The 21,707-nt window shown below is 42.2% G+C and overlaps 1 protein-coding gene across 1 annotated transcript; it reads left to right on the top strand.

Moving 5' to 3' along the window:
* Positions 1 to 7,854: 7,854 nt before the first annotated feature.
* On the top strand, positions 7,855 to 18,943 carry INIP (INTS3 and NABP interacting protein). Its single transcript, XM_032206758.1, has 5 exons — positions 7,855 to 7,898; positions 8,700 to 8,773; positions 14,258 to 14,360; positions 16,868 to 16,958; positions 18,236 to 18,943. The coding sequence occupies exons 2-5, from the start codon at positions 8,749 to 8,751 to the stop codon at positions 18,329 to 18,331; spliced, it is 315 nt and encodes a 104-aa protein (XP_032062649.1). The 5' UTR covers positions 7,855 to 7,898; positions 8,700 to 8,748; the 3' UTR covers positions 18,332 to 18,943.
* Positions 18,944 to 21,707: the final 2,764 nt, after the last annotated feature.

Here is a 21,707-nt window from a genome sequence, read left to right as displayed (position 1 = left end):
AAATGCACTAAAAAAATAGGGAAATGCACTAAAAAAATAGGAAAAGGCCCTGAAAAAAAAGTTAGGGAAAGGCACTACAAAAAAATCGGAAAATGCACTAAAAATAGGGAAAGGCACTAAAAAATAGGGAAAGGCACTAAAGAAGTAGGGAAAGGCACTAAAAAATAGAGAAAGGCACTAAAAAATAGGAAAATGTACTAAAATAATAGGAAAAGGTACTGAAAAGAAATGAGGAAAAGACACCAAAAAAAAATGGAAAAGGCACTAAAAATAGAAGGCACTGAAAAAAAATAAGGAAGTGCATTAAAAAATTGGGAAAAGGCGCTTAAATTAGGGAAATGCACTGAAAAAAAAAAAAAAGTTAGGAAAAGGTACTGAAAAAAATAGTAAAAGGAACTGAAAAAAGAAAAAGACACTGAAAATAACCAAGGAAAGTGCACTAAAAGAAATTAGGAAAAAGCACTGAAAATAAGCTAGGGAGACACACTGAAAAGCTGTACTCTGATCCTGTGTGATAAACAAAATATATATATATATTTTATTTTTTTTTCAGGCAACCTCAAATCCAGGCTCTATTATACTTTGATTAAACAAGCTGAGAGATGGCATCAAGTCCTGCAGAAATGATCCCTGCAGATTACAGTCTGCTGATCTATCTTCAGTTAACGACGTGATAAAGCATTTGTGACTGCTGAATAGTTAGCAAAGGGGAGAAAAAAAAAAATCATGGTCTGTTTTAAGACATTCCCCAAGCAGATAAAGCAGCTGCACATCTGTGATGAATTATTCTTTGTGAATAATTTGCTCAGCACTAACTGGACGTAATAGAATAACATGCTACTGGGGGAAGAAGAGACAGATCTCTGTTAGGCTGCTTTAATCCCTTACAGCTGTGAATAGAAATTATAAAAATACGCACTCGTATATGTGACCAAGCAGAGCTCGGATGCTGTGGGCATTTTTTGCCCACGTTTAACTTCTCCCGAAGGAGGGAGTGCAGCCTGCTGAAACAAAAAGGGCAGCGCTGCCACCTAAAGCTAGGCGAGCAGAGCTTTGCAGGTGTCAGCTCACGAGCAGGACAAGTGTAGGTGGGAGAGCAGCACTGTGGACTTCGGCTGCACAAAGAAATGCTACTTATCCCAGCAAGCACAATGAAAAGAAAAAAAAAATCCTTGCTGTAAGTAGCTACTTAATATTATGCAATGTTTGAATGCTGTTAACACTCAAAACCCCAAACAAGTCCCAGGCCTCAGTGAGAAAGAGGCTGTGAAGAATGCCGTGTTAGTTACACTTAAGAAACAGCAACTAATTTCTCACTCAGGAAGAGGAAACAGCACAAACTAGCCAGCAGGCAGGTTCATCTTTCTGCCACGCTGCTCAGGAACCAGTTTCCTTAATCTGAGCCCATTTATGACTTCCCAAGAGCTTTTTAAGCATCCTCACCCAGCTGTTTGTTCCAGCTCCAACCCTTCTCCGAAGGAGGCCCGTCAAGGAAGCTCACACCAACACTGCCAAAATTCAGCAACCTGGGCACGCTGTGGCAGTGTGTGTGCACAAAAGACCCGCTCACTAAACCCATTGGCCTGGTGGGCAGCAAGCCGAGCAGCAGACCTACAGTACCCTGGGCTGCCTGAACAGCAAGCAGTGTAGCCAGCAGACGGAGGGCAGGGATTATCAACCTCTCCTTGGCGCTCATTATGCCACAGCAGAAATATTGTGTCTGATTCTAGGCCCCCTACTACAGGAAAGACACTGGGAAACTGGAGATGGAGTTCAGAGGAGGGTGCTGAGGTGGCTGCTGGCTAGAGCAGTTGCCTTGCAAGCAGAAACTTTGGGGACAAGGCTCTTCCAGCCTGGAGCAGAGACAGCTTCAGGGGCAATTAACTGCAGCCCCCAGTACCCCGCAGGGCAGGGAGGATGGAGGAGATGGAGCTGGGCTCTTCGCAGTGGTGCACAGCAGGAGGGTGAGAGACACAGGACATGAACTGAACAAGGCAATTCTGATCGATGTCAGGAAGAACTTCTACCCCATGAGGGCACCTCAGAGGAAAGGGTTGCCAAGAGAGACTGTGCATTCTCTGTCCTTGGAGATTTTCAAGACCTGACTGGGTAAAGCCCTGAACAATCTGATGTGATTTCATGCCTGACAGTGTTTTGAGCAGGAGATTGGATCGGAGACCTCCCAAGGTCCCTTCCAACCTGAATTGTTCCGTGATTCAGATAATGCTTGTTGCTGAGGAGGTCACATATCTAGTTTCTGAAGTGATGTGAGGTCACCTCCCAACTTTCCCACATGCAAAGATGAAGTTCCAAGCTCTAGCAATTTATTTATTGGTTTAGCTCCCTGTGAATACTGCATGGCCAGGCAACATGCCTCTCTGCTTGCTGATCACATTTCTCTGTGTTGCCTGCATGGTTTCTGCTTGAAGCTGAAGCATGTCATCCGTGGTCTTTTCATCTGACACAAACTACTTAGAAATGCTTCCAAAAAACTAACTGGATCCATGTACGTAAAATGCACCCATGAATGCAGCAAGCTGTAACCTGGTTGGAAAAAGTTCAGAAGACATTAACGGAAGGAGTCGTATCCAGGAAAACCTAGAAACCTCGTGATTATTAATACGGTGATGTTCCTAAATTCTCACTGAAATAGTCATGTTTAAATTTCAGAATTCCAGCACCTAGTGTGCTATAAAATCAAGGCAGTTAATTGTTGAGCAGTTAGCTGTCTTTTCTGTATTGATCCCTGGATCATTTCAATATGAATCCTCACTACTACTCATTTCTGGTAACAGCATGCATTTTGTGAAGCCAAGCAGACAGGTGAGAGTATCTATCTGTAAATCTCTGAAGGACTGAAGATGAGACTGCAAGGCAGGTGCCTACCTTCCTCTGAATTCAACGAGTACTAAGTCTGTAAATATCCCCCTAGGCAGCAATCTAGGTGTAACAACAATGTATATGCTTTAAGTAGCAGATGCGAACTATCATACTCAGAACCAGAAGAGATAAAAAATGAAAAATCACGAAAATACATGAAACTTAAACTTGTTATTTGTAAAGTGTGTGACAGACTGACCTTTTCTTTGCTGTCTTCTCTGCGACTTCTTACCGCACACAGGAGCTCATTATAACTTCCTCTTTAGCCATGAGAGAAACCTTTATTTATTTATTTATTTAACATGGAAGATGACAAGCTTATATAAACACTTGATTCCAAGACTAGAACTCCAAAAAGACAGAAAGTAGAACATTTTAATACTTGCATTTGAAAAGTTAAGAGTCAGCAGCAAATTCTCATACCTGTAATAGGACTAGTGATGGTTCGAACATTATCACCAGAAGAGCTAAGCAACTCCAAATATTTTGTGTATGAAAAAAAAAAAATAAAAAAATAGGTATGCCATAGAGCTGACTTCTTCCATACACAGATACCTCTAAGTGCATCAGCATGTGGATCATCTGGCTCCAGCAGCAGGCAAAAGAATGTACAGCCAGTAGCAGAGAAAGGAAAGTATCTATTTTCCTAGTAATAGTAACATTGGAATAAACAAATGTCTCAATTCTGCTAAGAAGTTATGACTGATTAAAAAAGATGGTAACGTTCCATTCTCCAGTTCCTTCTCCACACCACTAACTGCAGTGGTGTAATTTTAGGACTGTAATATTTTCCTCGACATACCTAATGGTAGTCTTCTTTTTGTAAACATTCACCAGGTTAAACACAATCAGCACATGAAACATGAAAGCAACAGAACAAAATACAAAATGGGAATCAAAATCAGTGATTAACTGAAAAGAGACTGAAATTCAATGCCCACCTCATAACACAGGTTAACCAGAAAAAAAGATTGCACGCTCTCCTACTAAAATCTTAACTATTTCTTATGTTTACTTCATTTCAGCTTAAAAACAAGATAAAACAAGACAGGCATGTGTATAACACTAACCAAGCAAGAGGACAAACAGCAAATGTAGGGATCAAGAATCTCATCATTTCAAGACAAAGGTCACCAGTTTTGTGTGTTTAAGTTTTCTGGAGAAAATATTTCTGCCTTTATATCTCTGAAATCAAAATCCTACAGGCCACCTCTTCAAAATTTTACCAGGTTGAATAGAGAGGGGAAAGACAAAAAGGTTGTCTTTTCATGCCCCTGTGACAGGGGTACAGCAGGGCTGTACAGGGATACTTTTGCACCTCCACTATGGCAGTGTTAGTTTGGGAAGTACTCATATTACTTCTGGTGTTTAGAAGTGTTTTCTCATTCAGGGCTGAGATACGTTACTATTAAGCATCTTTGGCAACAAATGGAGAGCTTTCTGTTTATGTTACATCTCCTGTTATTCTTACTGATGGTGGGACCAAGGCCAGAATAAGCAAGAATGGGAGTTTTGAACAGAAACTATGCGCTACGGTGTGGAGTTGTATTATGTACCAAATACCCTCACAGTTATTGGTGTGGAAGCAGTTTAGTGGTGGGTTCTGAGAACTGGGTGCTTTCTCAATTGCTTTTTCAAATCCTCTTAAAAATAAAAAATAAAAAATCTTTAAAACAATCCCTCACCTGACAGATAATACAAACAACTGCAGATATACTATTTGTCTGCAACAGAATTTAGTGGCAAGGTGTTTCCATTCATGAGAAGGATTGGAAAAACTCCTTAGTAATCATGGAAAGTGACCTGCAGGGTAATCTATTTACAAATGTAAAGATAGGCAGCACCAGTAGGTTACTGCTGTTCTGATCTGGATTGCAGGTACTCCAATAATACCACTTAGGATGTTTTTATAATGGCAGATGGCTTCATAAGTGCTCAGTATGAGCCTGCGAAGGACTTCCTAAGCTATTTCATAACATTCTTTTTCTAATGCATCTTCATCTTCCTGTTAGATAATGAGACATTAAATGTCAACTGAGTTTAAAATGACTAGCAAGAGGCTATCTTCAGGTTGAATTTACTTACCAGACCAGACATGTAAAACCCTCCTGCTTTTCATCAAGTGTTCTATTTAAAGCCTAAATGATAGGATTCTTCTGCATAGCACACTCCAGACAGTACAGACAACAAACAATAAGGTAGGCTGGAGGCCACACCAGACAGACAGTCAGGCTTGTCTGGTTTGTCAGGTCAATGGCAGGAAAGGCTTTTTTTCCTACCATTTAAAGGACCTCCTTGACCCCTTTATCTTTTTCCACCTGTGCTATACTCGGAGAGGATAACATTAGCATCTGTCTGCTCATGAGCATATATGAAAAAAATATGCAGTGTGACCATTCTAGAGGATGTTCCAAAATTAAAATCTGACTATATTTTGGAAAAAAAAAAAAAAAAAAAAAAATGTCCTTCCTTCTCTGTGCTACAACTCATGTCTTACGCTGCAGAGGTTTCAGAGAGCAGGCTTTTGCCCCAAGCCAGTTAAATCTCATGCACATGCTTGACTCTGCTGGAGGTTTTGTAATGACTTCCTAATAGATGCTATATAAATGCTACATTTTACAATCTTTTATTTGATTATGGTGAACAAGAAAGAGAAATTTCAGGGAAAATGAAAGTATTCTGATGTACTAGAGATTAGACTCTGTTCCTTTCAAGGGATACATTCATTCCTATTTCTACAACCCAAGGAGGAAATTAATTTACTGATATGAAACTCCTCTCAAAGCCAAACAATCATTTGACTTGAGGCAGCACCATGTTTTCAGACAGATGCTCAAAGCTACTACTACGATTCATTTTCATCATGCTTAAACAAAACTTCAGAATTAACGAGTCCCAACTTTTCTACAGTTGAGTTGTTTCCTTGTTCACGACTCATCTCCCTTGCCCTACTATGTTTCCTTTTTCTACCCTCTTTCCTTGCTCCCCAGCCCAGGACCACAGCCCACTAAGTACATTTTTGTCACCAGTGTTAGCTGGGTCAAGGAAGAGCCCAGCAGCTAAGCCTCTCAAATTGCAGTTTTCCAAAATCACATCTTGATTCTGGCACAAGTGTTCAGTGAAATGCATCAGGTGGGGTTACCAGCTAGGACTCTGTGCTGCTCTTCACTTGCAAGGCTTCTCAGCAGTTACAGATGACATGCAAAATCTCTTGCTGAAGTTAACTGCAGATCAACCAAGACAGCATAGTTAAAAGGCAGAAAAAACAGCACACATGACAACTCTTCAGATGCGTTGAGAAATTATTAAAACAAAGCAAACAGGAAAAAAAAAAATCAGAAACAGTGAAGTTCAATCAGCTGTTTAGGCAAAGAGACTTGAAAATAATGCTTGCATGTGCAAATGGCAGCAATGTTTGCCTTCAACAGTATTAACACAACTTTAATAGTCCTAAAGCAAACAGAAAAGTCCCTGTGATTGTCAGCTATTTGCTGGTTGCTCAGGTGCTGGTTGGGGTTTCATTAAGACACAAACACACAGAGACTGGCTTTACCAGGCAAACAGTCCGGGTAGCCGAATTCTAAATGTGGAAATTACAAGTCTCTAGACATCTCTCTAACTTGTCCAGGTTTAACATTTTCACTCTTAGCAAGGCTTTGTAAAGTATGAATGCGTGTACAGCCAGGCAGTATACTTGGTCATAAGGACATTCCCTCTCCCAGAATTTGCATGCACAATACATGAAAAATGTACTATTTTAGGTCAAATGAATGTTGCAGATACCAACAGGATTTTTATACATTCTGTACACTCCCCTGAAATATTATTTCCACATCATCTGCTGCAGCTGGCCGCAGCAGAAGTTTTTTTTTCTAAAAAAATTGTAATTTCTCTTTGACAATTAAGTATATATCTGGTTGTCCAGATAATGGAACAGCGTGGCATTTGGCAGGCACCCTCCCTACATTCCTACCAATATGAGTAATTCCACCCTAACTAAAACAACTCTGATTTTAATAAGCCCTCGTTCCACTTTTAGCCTGGAAACTGTCTTTTAAGTCGGTAAGACTTGCTGGGAGAGGCAGCAGATGCATTTTAAAGGCTTGTGGTGCGTGAGAGACACGATACCGGGTCTGAGATCCCCCACGGTGGGTCAGGATGCCCAATACAAACCCCCCAACTCACACCCTCGATACCCAAAATCTCAGTTTTAAAGAAACCCCATGAAATAACACCAGAAACAACGATAGCTGACTTTATATAATTTTTATGTCCAATATGCTTAAAAAAAAAATAAAAAATCGCACAACTTTATTTCGCACAATCAAGACCCCAAATCTCGGTATTATGGAACCCCTTGAAATAACATCAGAAAACAACAACAAATTACTTTATGTATTTTTATTTCCAATACGGTTAAAAAACAAAAACAAACAAGAACTTTATTTCACAGCATTAAGACCCAAAATCTTAGTATTAAGGAGACCCCTTGAAATAACACCCGAAACGACAAATGACTGTGTGTATTTTTATTTCAAATATGGTTAACAAAAACAAACAAACAAACAAAACTTTATTTTGCAGCATCAAGACCCAAAATGTCGCTATTAAGGAGACCCCTTGAAATTACACCAGAAACAACGACAGATGACTTTATATACTTTTATTTCCAATAGGACTTAAAAAACAAAACAAAAAAAAAAAAAAAAAAAAAAACAAAAAACAAAAAAAAAACTATTTTATGAAAATTTACTGCCTTTAAAATAATAATCCTGTATTTAACACCACAACAGGCTGTGTGACTGCCTTATTTGCAAGCCAGAGGCCTGCGTTGAGGCCCCGCGGCCGGGCCAGGCCCGAGGTAGGCCCGGGCCCTACCCCGTTGCCTTGGTTACCAGGCAGGGGGCGGGCCCTCCCGCCGCGCTTGAAGCTGATTGGCCAGCGCGACCCGTCCATCATGACGCCTTCCCGTGCCGCCCGCCGAGGCAGCGTGACGTCATGAGCGGGCAGCGCGCACCGTGAGTTACCGGAGGGGGGGGGATGGGGATGGCGGCGGCCGGGAGGGGACCGGGAGGGGGCTGAGGGGGGCGGGGGGGTGCGGAACGGGGCCGGGGCCCTCCCGCGGGTGGCACCGAACCGAAACGGGCCGGGCCGGGCCGGGCGAGCCCATTCCCGCGGCGGGGGAGGGGAGGGGAGGGGGAGATGTGGGCGGGAGAAACCATTTCGCGCAGGGCGGGGGGGGGGAGGATGGTGGAGAGGGGGCGAGGCGAGCGGGAGAGACCATTCCCAACGGGGGGGGGGGAGGGGGGAGAAGGCTGGGAGGGCGAGTCCATTCCTGCCTGAGGGGGGGGGGGGGGGGGGGGGGTTGTCCCCCTCCCTCCCTCCCTCCCTCAGGGGTGCCCCCCCCCCCCCACACACCCAGGGGTGGCCTTCATAAAGGGGTGGTTATTCATAAAACGTGAATAAAAGGATCCAAAATGGAAAAAATAAATAAATAATAATTAAATAAACAAGTAAATGGGCCACGACTCGTGTTGTTTCTGCTTAAAAATTAAAATAAATAAATAAATAAATAAATAATAAGTAAATGGGCCACAACTCGCGTTGTTTCTGCTTAAAAATAATACTAAAATAAAATAAAATGGGGTTAGTTCAGCAGCGTCTCGGTGTCAGGGCTCTGCCTGCCCGCAGCTGAGGCGCACGCGTGTGGCAGAGCAAAAATCCGTGTCTGAATAAAAAAAATAAATAAAAAAATGCACACTTACACGGGGGCAAACCCCGCGTTCTGCCTCTTTTTGTGTTTTATTTTCTGATTTCAGAGATCCGTGGGGTTAAGCGGCCGGACGGAGGTCGGGCTGGGAGCTGAGGATGGCAGCGAACCCCTCAGGACCCGGTAGGTTTTGCCTCAGGTGCTGGGGAAGGCGGTGGGGAAGACAAGGGAGACGGCAAGGCCACCCAAAACCACAAGTTGTGTGTGTGGAAAGAGCAAAAAAAATAAAAAATATATAATAAAAGTGAAGGAAGAAGGGCAGGGATGGAGAGCAGCGAGGTGAGAGCAAGCGCCCCGAGAGGAGGCGTGCGTGAAGGGGTTGTGAGGAGACCATGAGGGCGCCGGGAGCGCTGAGCCTCTGGTCATCCCTTCACACCCATCCCTCGACCACTTCCTGAGGGCTGCTTGCAATTAAAACACCGAGCACCGACCGTCCTGTGGCGAGGAGTAGCCACGAGTCCCGGCTGTGGCAGCAGCAAGGCCCCGGGAAGGGGTGGGCAGCAAGGTAGCCTAAGAGGAGAAGCCCAAAAAATCATGACGGTGATTCCCACGAAGCGATTCAGCACATGGTGAGGCATCTGCAAAAGCATTGACGGCGTGGGAATGGTCAATACATCTCGCCCAAATGGTTAGTTTGGGGGGGGAGGCATGCCTCCGGCCGTAAATCGAAAGAGGGACTTAAATCGCCCTCTAGAGGTGCGTGTGGGAAGGCTTAGCTGAGCACAGAAGGAAAGTGTTGGTCTGAAAGACATATTTTACTTGCTGCTGGACCAGCAGAAGGTCGCTTTTGTACAGTTTACTGGCTTCTGTAAAAGTGCAGAGAGAATAGTATCGCAGATGGCAGATAGTCGTCTCTTTGCACACTTGAACTCTGAAAATCTTTCTGTACACAATAATAAATCTTGCTTTAGTTTGTAAACACCAAGTGAGCATCATTGCACAGGGTAGAATGTTGTCATGCAGACTTAAAAGCTGCTTGTTCTTAAATGTGTGAATGTACAGGGAAAGAGGATTTTAGTGTCAGAGTGCCTTGGGTTCACTCCCCCCCAAACTCCACAGGCTTGTAAGTTGATATCCCAAAGTATAAAAGATTCCAGTGGTCTGTCCTTTAGAGAGTCACCAAAGGAATAATATCAAAATCATTTTCACAAAGCAGGCAAGAAACACTACTGATTTAGACCATCTAAATGAACCTATAAAGAAAAATAGAAAGGCAGAGGTAAATAGGTTCACCAGTTCAAGGCCTCTGTGGCTTTCTCCTGGCCAGATGCAGTCTAGTAGTGAAAATGAAGGAGGCAAACACTTTGTTTTCATCTTGCTGCATGGTACGTATATTGCTGCAGTTCAAGCAACTCGTTCCCTCGTTTCCTGACGAGGAGCTGCAGCTATTTCGTACAGCAAAACCAGATAGGATTTAATGAAAGCTGTACTTCAGGGTTTTAGTGCCGCGTGAAACTGATTACACTGATTGCTTGAAACTGATTACAGCATTTAGAAGAAAGGGAATGGCTTTCAACGTGGTGCATGTTGTCCACAACAGGAGTCTGTAGGCCGTAGTGGTGGACTTTGGTAGAAAAGAAACCATCTGCTTCTGATTTTACAGAAATTACTTTCAAGTACGTGGTAATACGATGCTTCTGCAGTGTACCCTCACCGTACTTACGCAACATGCGTTAATTTGTTTGCTGTTGTAGTGCTTTTGTTTGTGCACAGCAAAGCCAAAGCTCACCTTGCATGCTACCAAGTCAAAGACTTTGCTGCGTGTGTGAGCTCCCCTTAAGGAAGCCCTCAGAGCAGGGATATGTCACTGTGCTCCAGAAGGATTTCGTTTAGGTCCCCCCAGGTGGAAGAAGTGCTTCAGGCAGGGCTAAACTTTGGGGAAAAAGAGTTCTGGTGTAATGGAAGAAATTGAAATAAGTGTTGGAAGCTTCAAGCTGTAGCAGTTCTGCAGGGTCTCCTTCTGTCCCGATGGTTGTTTACTCTTTTGGCCTAGAGGTGTGCAAGCGCAGTCAGGTAACACAGCCTGAGCAGGCAGGTTTGGCATTCTGTTCCTTCAGTCCCTGTTAAACAGGAAAATCATGGTGTTTTGCTTTGGGTTATGTCATCTACCAGCTGTTCTGCCCTGCGTCTGAGCCTGATCTGTAGCACAGTGCCCAAAGGCCATCGCCTTCCCTGGAGAACTTTGCAGCCATGAAGTGATCAGTGACTTACGTTCACTAATGCATGCAGGTGTTGTTTGGGGGACAGACAGACTATTGATATATACTCTAATAACTCGAGTTAACTGGCAGAATTATTGATATGTCTTTTGTTTCACAGAGCATATAAAACAATGTGTGATGTCAGAAGCACAGATGTCAAAAATAACAGGTTGAAATGTCTCTGTTACCTTAGAGGTGCAGATCCAAGACCTCAGCTTGACATCCAACACTGCTACTAGCCTGTTGAGATGCCTTGAACTTGTTGGTTATCTTGTGTTTGGACTCTTGGGCCTGCAAAGCTGCAAAGGATATTCGTGCACTGCTCAAACTGGAAACAGTAGTGCAACTGTTTCCAGTTAGGGGAAGCCTAAACTTAAAAGGCTTAGTAAGAGTTGCTGTGTTTGAAAATCTCTGCTACTTTTCATAGGTGCAAGTCTGGTCTTTACTGAGGTTGGCTTTTTCTTTTTTTTTTTTTTAATTCGACACGTCCACATTATTAGTACTACAAAGCAGAATGGGGGAATAAAATTTATATACGGAAGACTTCCTTCTTTACAGTTGAGGTAGGAAACTTACATAGCTTTTCATATAAAGGTTGGCCTTTATTGAAGCTTTAGGAGTCTGGGCAGGAAAGAATCTAAAGGAAAATCTCTGATATGTTGTCAGATTTGATGAATGATTTTGTAAGGATGCCATTTTTTCATCACTAAAATGGATTTCTCATGCCCTGCTCTCTCGACTGTTAACTTTTTAATGAGCAGATTTTGTTTTGCTTTATAAATAAGTCCTACTACCTGTAGGACCCTTGAATTATTAGCTGGGGAACTCTAACATGTACGTGTTGACTGTATCCCTCCATTGCCTCAAGTAGGCTTTTTTCTACTCATCAATAACAAATTCTCTTAAATGACTTCTTCAGTACAGTAGGTTGCTGATGGGTGCTGTCTGAGTGTCAGAGCAACAAAAAAAAAAAAACCAAACACCTCAGTAGAGGAGGAGAGGGTAGAAAAATTATTTGGACTTCTGAATCCCTCTAGAGTTTCTGGCCTGTGGTACTATGGCAAGACTTGCACTAAAATGGAAGATCATGATTATCTTGCTTGGTTTCTGATCACAGCATTTAAAATTCTATTAAAATGTTACTCTTACATATGTCTTGAAGCTTTCTGAATCACGCCATCTGCTTCGTGATAAAAATGTAAGCATATTTAGTCTTTATTTTTAGCTGATAGTAATGTATATTAAAAAGTGATCTTTTTTTCTGCCTCAATCACCATATCGTTTGACTTTCAAGCTTAGATTTATGCATTTCAGGAAAAACAAGCACTGGCAGAAGGCTACTGAGTAATATGTCAAGTTTTAATCATCCTGCCTGATGCGTAGCATGAGCATGCAGACATAAGGACTTTAGCTCAGGCCCGCTTTGCTGTATTCCGGTTGTCCTGTTGTCTCCAGAATTGCTGAAAAGGAACAGGCTGGGCTAGCTGCAACTCAGAGGCGCTGAATCGCAGCTTGTTGGCAAGATCCCGTAGCTGTTGCATCTCCTGGAGCGTGCGTCCAGCTGTGTTTCAATGTCTTGAACTTCTTGAACCCTGCAGGCGCAGGGTGCTCAAAAAAAGATGGTGTGTGTTACCTAAAACACAGAGAAACACGGAAGACCTGAACCAATACGGCTGCAAAACAGAGAGTTTAAGTGGGAATACTGCAACATGTGAAGGAGAGATGGACAAACGTGAAAATAGGGGCTAGTTACATTTAATTTAAAATCTGTTAACAAATGTAAAGGTGATCGTGGGCAATCTTGCATAAAAACACAGTAAAAAGTAATGGAATGGCTCAGCTCCTTTCGAGAAAGCAAGGACCTAAAGACACGGAGTGCATATGTTAGGCGTAGTGAAAGGAAAAGGTGAGGGTTTAATAGCAAGGCAATAAAGATGCAAATTATTATTTAGGGTAGAAGGTTTCTACTTGATAATTGTCTCCTTCACTGAGGCGTGCTGATAAAAGAAATATTGGATTATGCAATAGAGCAGCAACAAAAGATCTCTCAAAAGGAATGAACTTCAGGCGCAGGTGCTGCAAATACACTGTAAGTCACTGTACATTAGTAGGCTGATACTCCCCTTAAGAGTTACTCATCCGGCCTTGCTAACAGCATGTGGGCTACCATTTTTTTACTCATGTTAATGCAGCACAGTACCCAGGGTGGGGCCCGAGGGCATGGCCCACAAATTTCCAGTGGAAATTACATTGGCTCTTTGTACAGAGCAAATAAAGAGAGAATTTGACCCTTACACCTACTTTTTATGATATCGTAGTGGCTCGGTATTTTAGAGACTGGCAGCAAATTAGGTAAAGAAGCGTCTACGTTCGTGATATCAGGGGTGATATCGGTGACACGGGGGCCTGATAAAGTTCTCTCTGTAGCTGTGGCCCGCAGTCATGCTGCTGTACGTGGTGTGCTGGGCTGTGGCAGGCACCTCATGTCTGGTTTATTTGGTAGCCTCAGCACAGTTGACACTGGGATACAGCGAGCTCCTGTACCGTGCAAGAGTCTGGTGTAAGTACGGCTGCTGGGCCACGTTTTTGTTTAAAGACAAGTCTGAAAATAGATAAATAGCAGCCATTTTAGGCATTTTCTGAATTCCCTCCATCAGTCTACTTCCTGCCTCCTTCTCTACAACACAAGGTCCCTTTCTGATTTCAGAGAGTGACAAGCAGGCAAACAAAGGCCACTTTCTCGTGTTGTTTACAGACAATATAATTTTTCTTCTCTGTTACAGCGTTGCGGGCATTCTCCAAACTCAGGCTGAGGATAGTTTGTATACATAAGGACATCAGTGTATTAAAACCTTTCTTCCTGGATTGAATAACAGGCTGTCACTTTATGTACAAGCACATCTGCAAGCTTATTCTTGGTCTCATTCTTAGCTGTTACTTTGTAAAACCTGTACTACAGTTTAAGTTTACTGGGCTGAAAAATGAGTCCCTGTGACTAATAAAACTGCTATCATTCAGTTGTACTTTCAGTGACTGCATTCAAATCTAGGATATGGTAAGTTTGCCTTTTCTTTGAAAGGGAAGTTATTTGATCACCTGCCACAGCTCCAGAGGTGGCTTGGGAAGGGGTGGTAGGATCTAACCCAAGGTAGAAACCTGTATTTTAAAATGTATTAATATGTATGATATCTTAAGGAAGCTATTTCATGTTGTAAAATGAGGAGAGGTAAATTAAACCTATTTATTAATAGCCTTTAATAATAGCCTTTCAGATGAGAGCAAAGCTTTGAAGATTAGTGTATTCATCATAACGTCATATTGTGCTGGACTTTTAATTCCACAAGGTTAGAGTTGGACCATAAAAATGAAGTAAATCTTTCTAATGTTTTTCTGTCATTCTCACCAGGTTTCCAGAATAAAAATAGGGTTGCAATCCTGGCAGAACTAGACAAGGAGAAGAGAAAGTTACTTATGCAAAACCAGTCTTCCACAAATCACCCTGGAGCCAGGTATTTTATATTTCTTTTAGAGTTGTTCAGACATCACTGGTTAAATCAGAGGGGAAAAAAAGGAATAGCAAGCGAGCTGTGAACTTGTATAAACACTTAACAGGAGTGTTTGTTCGTCATGCTCAATAACTAGTCAGAGAGACCTTGCGTGCTAAGAACACATTAATATTTAAAAATTTTTGCAGACCCTGAATTTTGGCTTACTTAATTTCTATTTGAGAGAGGGAGAAACAGATACACTTATTCAGCTGTATGGAAGTCTACCTTAAAGAAGAATCAGGGAATAGGTACATAGAGAGCATTTAATTATTAAGCTAAAGTGCTCTAAGGAATGCAGGTAGCAGACCATTAGTTTCAGGGTACTGTGTTTTTAGAGGGGAACGCTTACGGTAAGGAGTGAGTTATCCTTGAAACTCTCTGCATGCAGGACAGAGCCAGCTTATATTATTGCACATCTTTTTGTAAAAGACACTGAATTGTAACTATAATTGGGCACCATGAGGTGTAATGATCTTAATTTGAGTTTAGAAGCTGTCACTGGAATATTTCCCTTTTAAGGAAAAAAAAGAAAGGGATTTTTGTCATTTTCAGTATCTAGAGAATCAAACACCAGCCTACCTGGAGAAATGGGGGTTGTTGTGCTTTAGGGCTGGCATGAAGCACGTGCAATGCCATGTTCTAGACACAGGGCATCTGCACAGTAGTTAGACACTGGGAGTACAGCCTGGGTGCTGCCTGCTGCTTTTCTGAAGGAGATTTTAGATCATCTTTAACTCCTTCATGCTGTCAAAAAGCGTGCAAACTATGTGAAGCTGCCTCAGTTAGATCTGTTATGTAGCTCCACATGCAGGTAATACTCAGGCACAGCTACTGGTTAGAGAGGAAATAGAAATAGTCATAGCAATATCTACAGCTGCTGGCTCCTGGCCACACTTCATCACAACTCCAGCAGAGTTTCAATGAGTGCTTGTTCGATTTCTTTTTTCTCTAATTAAATAAAGCATATGCTAGTGAGTGGAGTTAGAAACTAGAATTTCAAAGGGGGACAAACTAGCAGTCGGACTCTCTGCTTTGCCACGTTAGGCTGATGCATGGATTTGAGCAACTGAGAATTCTACGGCAGGGATCTTGTGCTGTGGGCTTTAAGCCACAGAGTCACCAGAAATAAGACCTAGGAATTTCTGCAAATTTGGCAGAAAAACACTTGATGTGCATAAAACACAGAAGTGGCACAGCCTCTGTAAGGGTGAATGAGTTACTGGTCTCTAGCCTTAGTACATGGGAATCCCCTATCTAAAACCAGAAAACATTTCTTGAAAAGTGTCAGTGTGTGATGAGGTCTTAAGATTATCTACAAAAATCATACTGAAAAGTTAGAGGATAAATAATTACATGCAGCATAAATACCTTCAAAATGACTGAAAATCTTACATTTTATATAAACTTAGTGCCTTTCTCCAGCAGATGCCTATCTTAGTTTGTCACAAAGTATGTTTAGAGGATTACTACTTTGCTTTCATTATGCATTTAAGTCTAAGTTTAGCTAAAGGTCTTTTCATAAGCTTGGCTGATTTAGTAAATCAGCTATGGACATTGGAGCTGCAAGGAAAAATCAGCTGATGAGTTTCCTTGGATCCCTTGTCCTTCCTACTTTTGTCTCTGTGAGTGAGCAGAGCTGAACTTCTAGCACCAGCCTCCAGAAGCAATTTGAGAGGTAGTTGTCACCTGCCTTGCAGTGCAGCTCTGATGGCAGTCCACACTGATTTCTATCTGGAGGATGACTGCTCATGTTAATTACATAGAGTGGGTGGGGGGGAAGTCTCCTTCTAATTTATTCTTTTTGTTTAGCAAGGTGAACAAGTCTTAAGATACAAAAGAAAATAAAACATGTACTTTGAAACTTTAATTTGAAACTTAATGTGCACTGCACTGGGATACATCAGCAAAATCAATTGCAGGTATCATAAGCTATCATCAGGGGATCATTATTTCAGTTATGTCAATAGGAAGCTTTTTTTACCACAAGCAGTAATCTGCTGCCCACTTGCTGAAGAATTGGTTTTATGCTGAAGACTGCAGAGCTCTCATTAGTGCTTCTGTTTATCACAGTTATTAGAACAGTCACTGAGTGACTGAGTAATGGCAAAAACACAAAACTGTGGTTTTAAAAATTACTGACATTGTTGAACGTTGTACCCCACTGGTTCCCCTGACTGCAGTGGGACTCCACCCATGGGCGAAATCCACAACAGAATCGAGAACTGTGAGCCTTCCAGGTTTAGCTTGGCATCGGTTGTTTTTGCTAGGTCACATGCTACAGCTGTCATCACTCCATTTTCCCTTTCTCCCTTATGTTAACAAATAACAGTTTCCCAAACAATCGTTAAAGATGTCTGGCCATAACCCAAATAAATCCTGAGCTGCAGAAGTCATGAAACCTATAGCTCGAATGGTAAGGACAATTTTATCTGAGGGTGTGTCTCATACCATCTTGTTCTTTTTTGCAGCATTGCACTTGCAAGATCACCACTAAACAAGGATTTCCGTGATCATGCTGAGCAGCAGCACATCGCAGCACAGCAGAAGGCTGCACTGCAGGTAAGCTGATACAGTCGGCTTCAGCTCAGCTTGGCTCTGATTTAGATGTTCATCCTTTCAGAGAGCAGTCCTGCTTTCTCTCACCTAGAGAGAATGAAAAAACACTTTCAGAGGTTAGGTTTCATACATTTGTCACAATCTTCTGTTATGATACAGGTTTAAATCTATCAGCTGTTTCTCCCTTGATATGGTTTGGAAATGTAACCTGTAGTATAATCACAGATGTTCTGTACATCTCTGTCAGGAGTCAGTTTCGTCAGACTTACAAATGTCTCGTGAACTGTAGGGAGAACTAGTCATACCAGTCACGCTTCTCACTGTCTTTTTTGGCTCCAAGTCTAGCTGTCTGCTCTATACCCCTCACCAGGTAACTGAAAACAGCCTAAGATCTCCTTTCAGCTTTCTGTTCTGACTACATAAGCTCAGTTCCCTCATCTTCCCCTTGGATGTTGAGAGCTCCAGCCCTCAGCCAGCTCTTTGGCTCTCTGCTGTACTCCCTCCAGCTGGTGTCTCACACTGGAGAACCCAAAACTGAGCACAGTATCCCAAACACAGCCTTGTGAGTGATGATCTGAGGGAATTAATAACTTCCCTTGGCCTGCTGGCTTTGCTGTTGCCAGTGCAGACTGCTGTGCTCATATCCTTTGGTATGGGCACACTGTTGACTCAAATTCAATTTGATATTCAGCAGGGCTCCTCCCCCCTAGTGGAAGGAAAGAATGTGCAGGCCATCTAGCTTATGGAGTCCGGTATTTGAGCTGGAAAGAGCCATATCAGATTTCACAAAGTTTATTTAGAGACATAAGCAGCAGGTTGCCTCCTCAGGTGTGCAAACATACATACATCACGTGAGCAGACAGCTGGTGTTGCAGGATGTGTGCTCACACAGCATTTGTAGGTGCAGCCTCAGCTTGTGTGACACTGCTGATGCACACCTCTGGCACAGAGTCACACCTGGCATCCGTACCGAGACCTGTAAGTTGGTCATGGGTGGGACTGGAAGTGTGGGGTCTCGAAGGAGAATGTTCAGCAGTTCACTTACCAATGTCTGGGGGATTTCTCAAAAAGGGCACAGCAGGGAATGTCCAAGTTAATCCCCCTGATGGGCCCTGTTCAGACGTGTCTGATCTAAAATACTGTTTTTGAGTTTGGGTATCAGGGCTGAAGAGCAGACTGGAAGAAAAATGTAGTTAATGCTGCAGAATCTATAAAGTCTTGAATTGTATTAGTAGTGCTGCAGGGAGTTATGCTTTAACGAATATTTTCCTTTTTTCCAGCATGCACACGCACATTCTTCAGGATACTTCATAACTCAAGACTCTGCGTTTGGAAATCTTATTCTTCCTGTCCTACCTCGACTCGAGGCAGAATGAGCGATGCTGTTTCTCAGAACTGCCAAGTCTGATTTTGTCCATAGCAGGAACTGTCAGACCTTTTAATTCGTTTACTTTAGTATCTCAAATACTGCTTCGTCCTGGATCCTTGTGGTTGCCTTGTGGGAGTATGAGTTCAAATAATGAAAAAGCAGTGTTGTTGAACAGAGGTTTTTACCCCCCTATTTCTGTTCCTCTGTCAAGTCAAAGTCAGCCATAAGACTTCCTGGGAGTGTCAAGTGCGTGGCGCTTGCACGTCTCTTCCCTGTTTCTGTGCTTCCTTTGAATAAATGTCCAAACCAGGGTCACCAAAAGATGGATACTTTATCAGCATTTGTGTTCTTTATTATTGTGTATATTTGACTTCCTGAATTATAGAAAGTCAAAGCAGATGTGAATTTATCAAATGCATCAGTTGGTCACTCTCTTTTGCCATATGCAGGGACATTATCAAGTGTATCATTTGCTGTTGTAGCGTTTCCTGGTCTACTCAAGTCCTTAGATATAGTGTGCCTGCCTCTTTATTTTGTGAAATACAAAAGTGAATTAAAGTCACCAAGAAGGGGAAAAAGCAATTGCTTCAAACAGTCAAAATAAAAGCCTCTAAATTTCTCTGGACATTTCAGATTAATCACACTGTGTGCCAGGACAATTAAGTTAAAAAAAAAGGACATAATTTTCATCACGTCCTTTTCAATACATGGTGCGTTTCATTTCTGTTTCTTTTCTTCCTTGCTGTTTTTTTATCTGTGGTAACCAATTCTAGCTCCACGCTATAAGAAAATCTTTTATCTTAATTTTGTAATTGTGGTTATGCTACCAGTATAAAATAACTTACAGGGAAAAATAGTCCTTACATAGGCATTCTTACATACCTACAATTTCAATACTAAAATTATACTTGTACCTTGATAGCTTTTCCTGTGGAGGGAAGATTTAAAGTGAAATTAAGTGAAAACCAGAAATCAGAAAGCATCTGTTAAATTGATGCCCATCTGAAGCAGCTCAGTCCTCTGCACAGCCTTAGCTGTCCCATCTAGTTTCTGGAGCTGTAGAAATAATATCAGGAGTGTGGACAGCACATAAAGAGTGCAGGGAGCAGTTTGCCGATATCCTTAGTGACATCCAGGGTTTCTTGTGTTCTTGTTCCCATCTGCAGGGGATTGCCTGAACACAGTGAGCATTCATGAAGTACAGGCAATATTAACAGTTCCATTCCTTATGTGCAAGAAGACAGAGCAAGGGGCCAAGAAGTTGGTGCAGCTGTGAGGAAAATGCCACCACTTTCATGTACCTCAGCTGAGTATGGAGCTTTGCAGAAGCTGTGTCATACTTCAGCCTGTTTAAGAAGGAGAATCTTGTAGAGGAGGCCTGAGAAAGCTAAAAGATGTGCAAATTTAGTATCAGTTATTCATATTGTGCTTTTTGAGGGGTCTGTTCTGGTGAGTCATGGGAATGATGATGGGTTTGTGGGCAGTGGAGGAAAGAGTACTGTCATTTCTGTTTTCAGTGGTTGGTTCTCTGTAGCTTTTTCTTTTTAATTACCAAGAGTAATTTCACCACAAAACTGTTCTGACTACTCAAATTATTCTGTAGTGTGAGCTGATTATCTGAGATGCTTTGAAGAAAAAGAACTGGAAATCTGTGTACGCAGAAGAGGATGTATGAATCAGTCCAAGTTTGGAAACATACAGAGGTAAAAAAAAAAAGTAAAGAAGATACAGCAGAAGTTTTGATTTTAGTTTTTAGTTGAATTTAAACAGCAGGCTGCACATTCCACATTTAAGGAGGAACAGCTTTCTCTAGAAACAGACATTCTGTGCTATCACATTGAAAGACCGGCTCTCTCAGTGTTGCTGCACAGACTGCATGTGATCCAGGCAGTGATGTAGCAAACACCCTTCTCCTTTGTAAAGCTCTAGTTGCTCCATGGCAGTAGTTTAAACTTGCCAGCTGTGGTGTTTTCATCTTATGTACTGAAAGATCTGCTTTCAGAAGTCTGGGGCTTAGGCTCATAGGTATGTGAAAGAGGGAAAAAAATGACACAGCTTTTGTAATATTTTTAAGTTATGCCTAAAATTATTCTGTGTAATCATGAGGGACTTAGTGATATATCTAGGTATAATTAGCTGTCAGAGTTACAAATGTTGTATGTGGAAGCTTCTGTCTTAGAAACCACACTCTTGCAATTAGTGTCAGATGCATCAATTTGTCTTGCCACACTCACTTTTTCTTTTCCGCTATTAATCAGTATTAAAATCATTAATCTATCCCTGTACAGTAATCTCAGCTAAAGCTTTTCTCCTGTTGAAATTGCGTGTTCAGGTGCAAATAATTAGTAGTTAGAATATACAGAGCCTGCGATACCTTTCTTCTAGCAGTGTCCATTAAGTCGGTCACATAAAACCAGAAGGTTTGTAATGCAGCGCTGACCCATGTGCCGAGGAGTACTTTAACATGTGTAATCACTCAAGAATCATTTCATTTCATTTACTACAATAGTAATTCACCTTTCCAATCAGCACAGATTGTTGGTGTAGTCTGTCTAGAGCCCTCGTGTGCCCCAGATGCTGGGGTAAGAGCAGGTCACAGTACTGGGGACATCTTATGCTGAAAAGCAACGTGGGTAAGACAGCCTAAAACACAGTAAGATCGCAGTTGCTGAGTGATGGCACAGAGCTGTAATGTGTCAAGAACAGAAAGAGCTAAAGAACTCAGAGATGCAAGGAAAGAAGTGAACCACAGCTTTTTTCTTCATATCTCTCTGCTCTTCCTTTGACTAAACAACTTTCCCTTCCGCACCCTTAATTTCCATATTTAGATACGAAAATCATTTGTTTGCCTACCATTACATGCTCTGGAATACGTTCAGTTTTCACATAAGCAGCCTGACCTGTATAACCACACATGCTTTCTGTAAGATCTTAGTTTCCAAATCTTCCTCGTATTTTCACTCTGCTGATTTAGAAACACTGTTTTGAAACTAATGAAACTTAGAAAGAAATTACACCTCCCTGATAACACTTACTGGGAGTTTGTAGTTGCTTTGGTGTGTGTACAATCAGTTAAATGCTAATTCTGTCATTAGGTGCAGTCAGCACAGGAGAAGCCAGCTGTAATTTGTGGGTCCTGTGAACTCAAGTTTGGTGCCATTCTGTTTGTGCTGAGAAGCCCCATCGAAGCTGGATTCATTGGAGGTCTGTAGTCGGGTATCAGACTGCCTGTGTCACTTAAAGGCTGGAGCTCATTTCATAGGATCAGAATATCCCAGCCCTGCCCCGGGGCCCCGTGGACAGGAACAGCACTCCCCGCTGCTGGCAGCGCCCACAGGCTCTGCCCTCAGCTCTGTTTTGAGGAAGAGCAAGGCTGCCTGGGG

The sequence above is a fragment of the Aythya fuligula genome, chromosome Z (genome assembly GCF_009819795.1).
Source record: "Aythya fuligula isolate bAytFul2 chromosome Z, bAytFul2.pri, whole genome shotgun sequence".
Lineage (NCBI taxonomy): Eukaryota > Metazoa > Chordata > Aves > Anseriformes > Anatidae > Aythya > Aythya fuligula.
The sequence above is the reverse complement of the archived record's forward strand: the minus strand, read 5'-3'. Positions and strand labels throughout refer to the sequence as shown.

Excerpts from the sequence above, each read along its gene's own strand:
- INIP (XM_032206758.1), top strand. The coding sequence starts at position 8,749 with ATGGCAGCGAACCCCTCAGGACCCG. Across the intron at positions 14,361-16,867 it reads ACAAATCACCCTGGAGCCAG|CATTGCACTTGCAAGATCAC; the intron begins GTATTTTATATT and ends TCTTTTTTGCAG. Across the intron at positions 16,959-18,235 it reads AGCAGAAGGCTGCACTGCAG|CATGCACACGCACATTCTTC; the intron begins GTAAGCTGATAC and ends CCTTTTTTCCAG.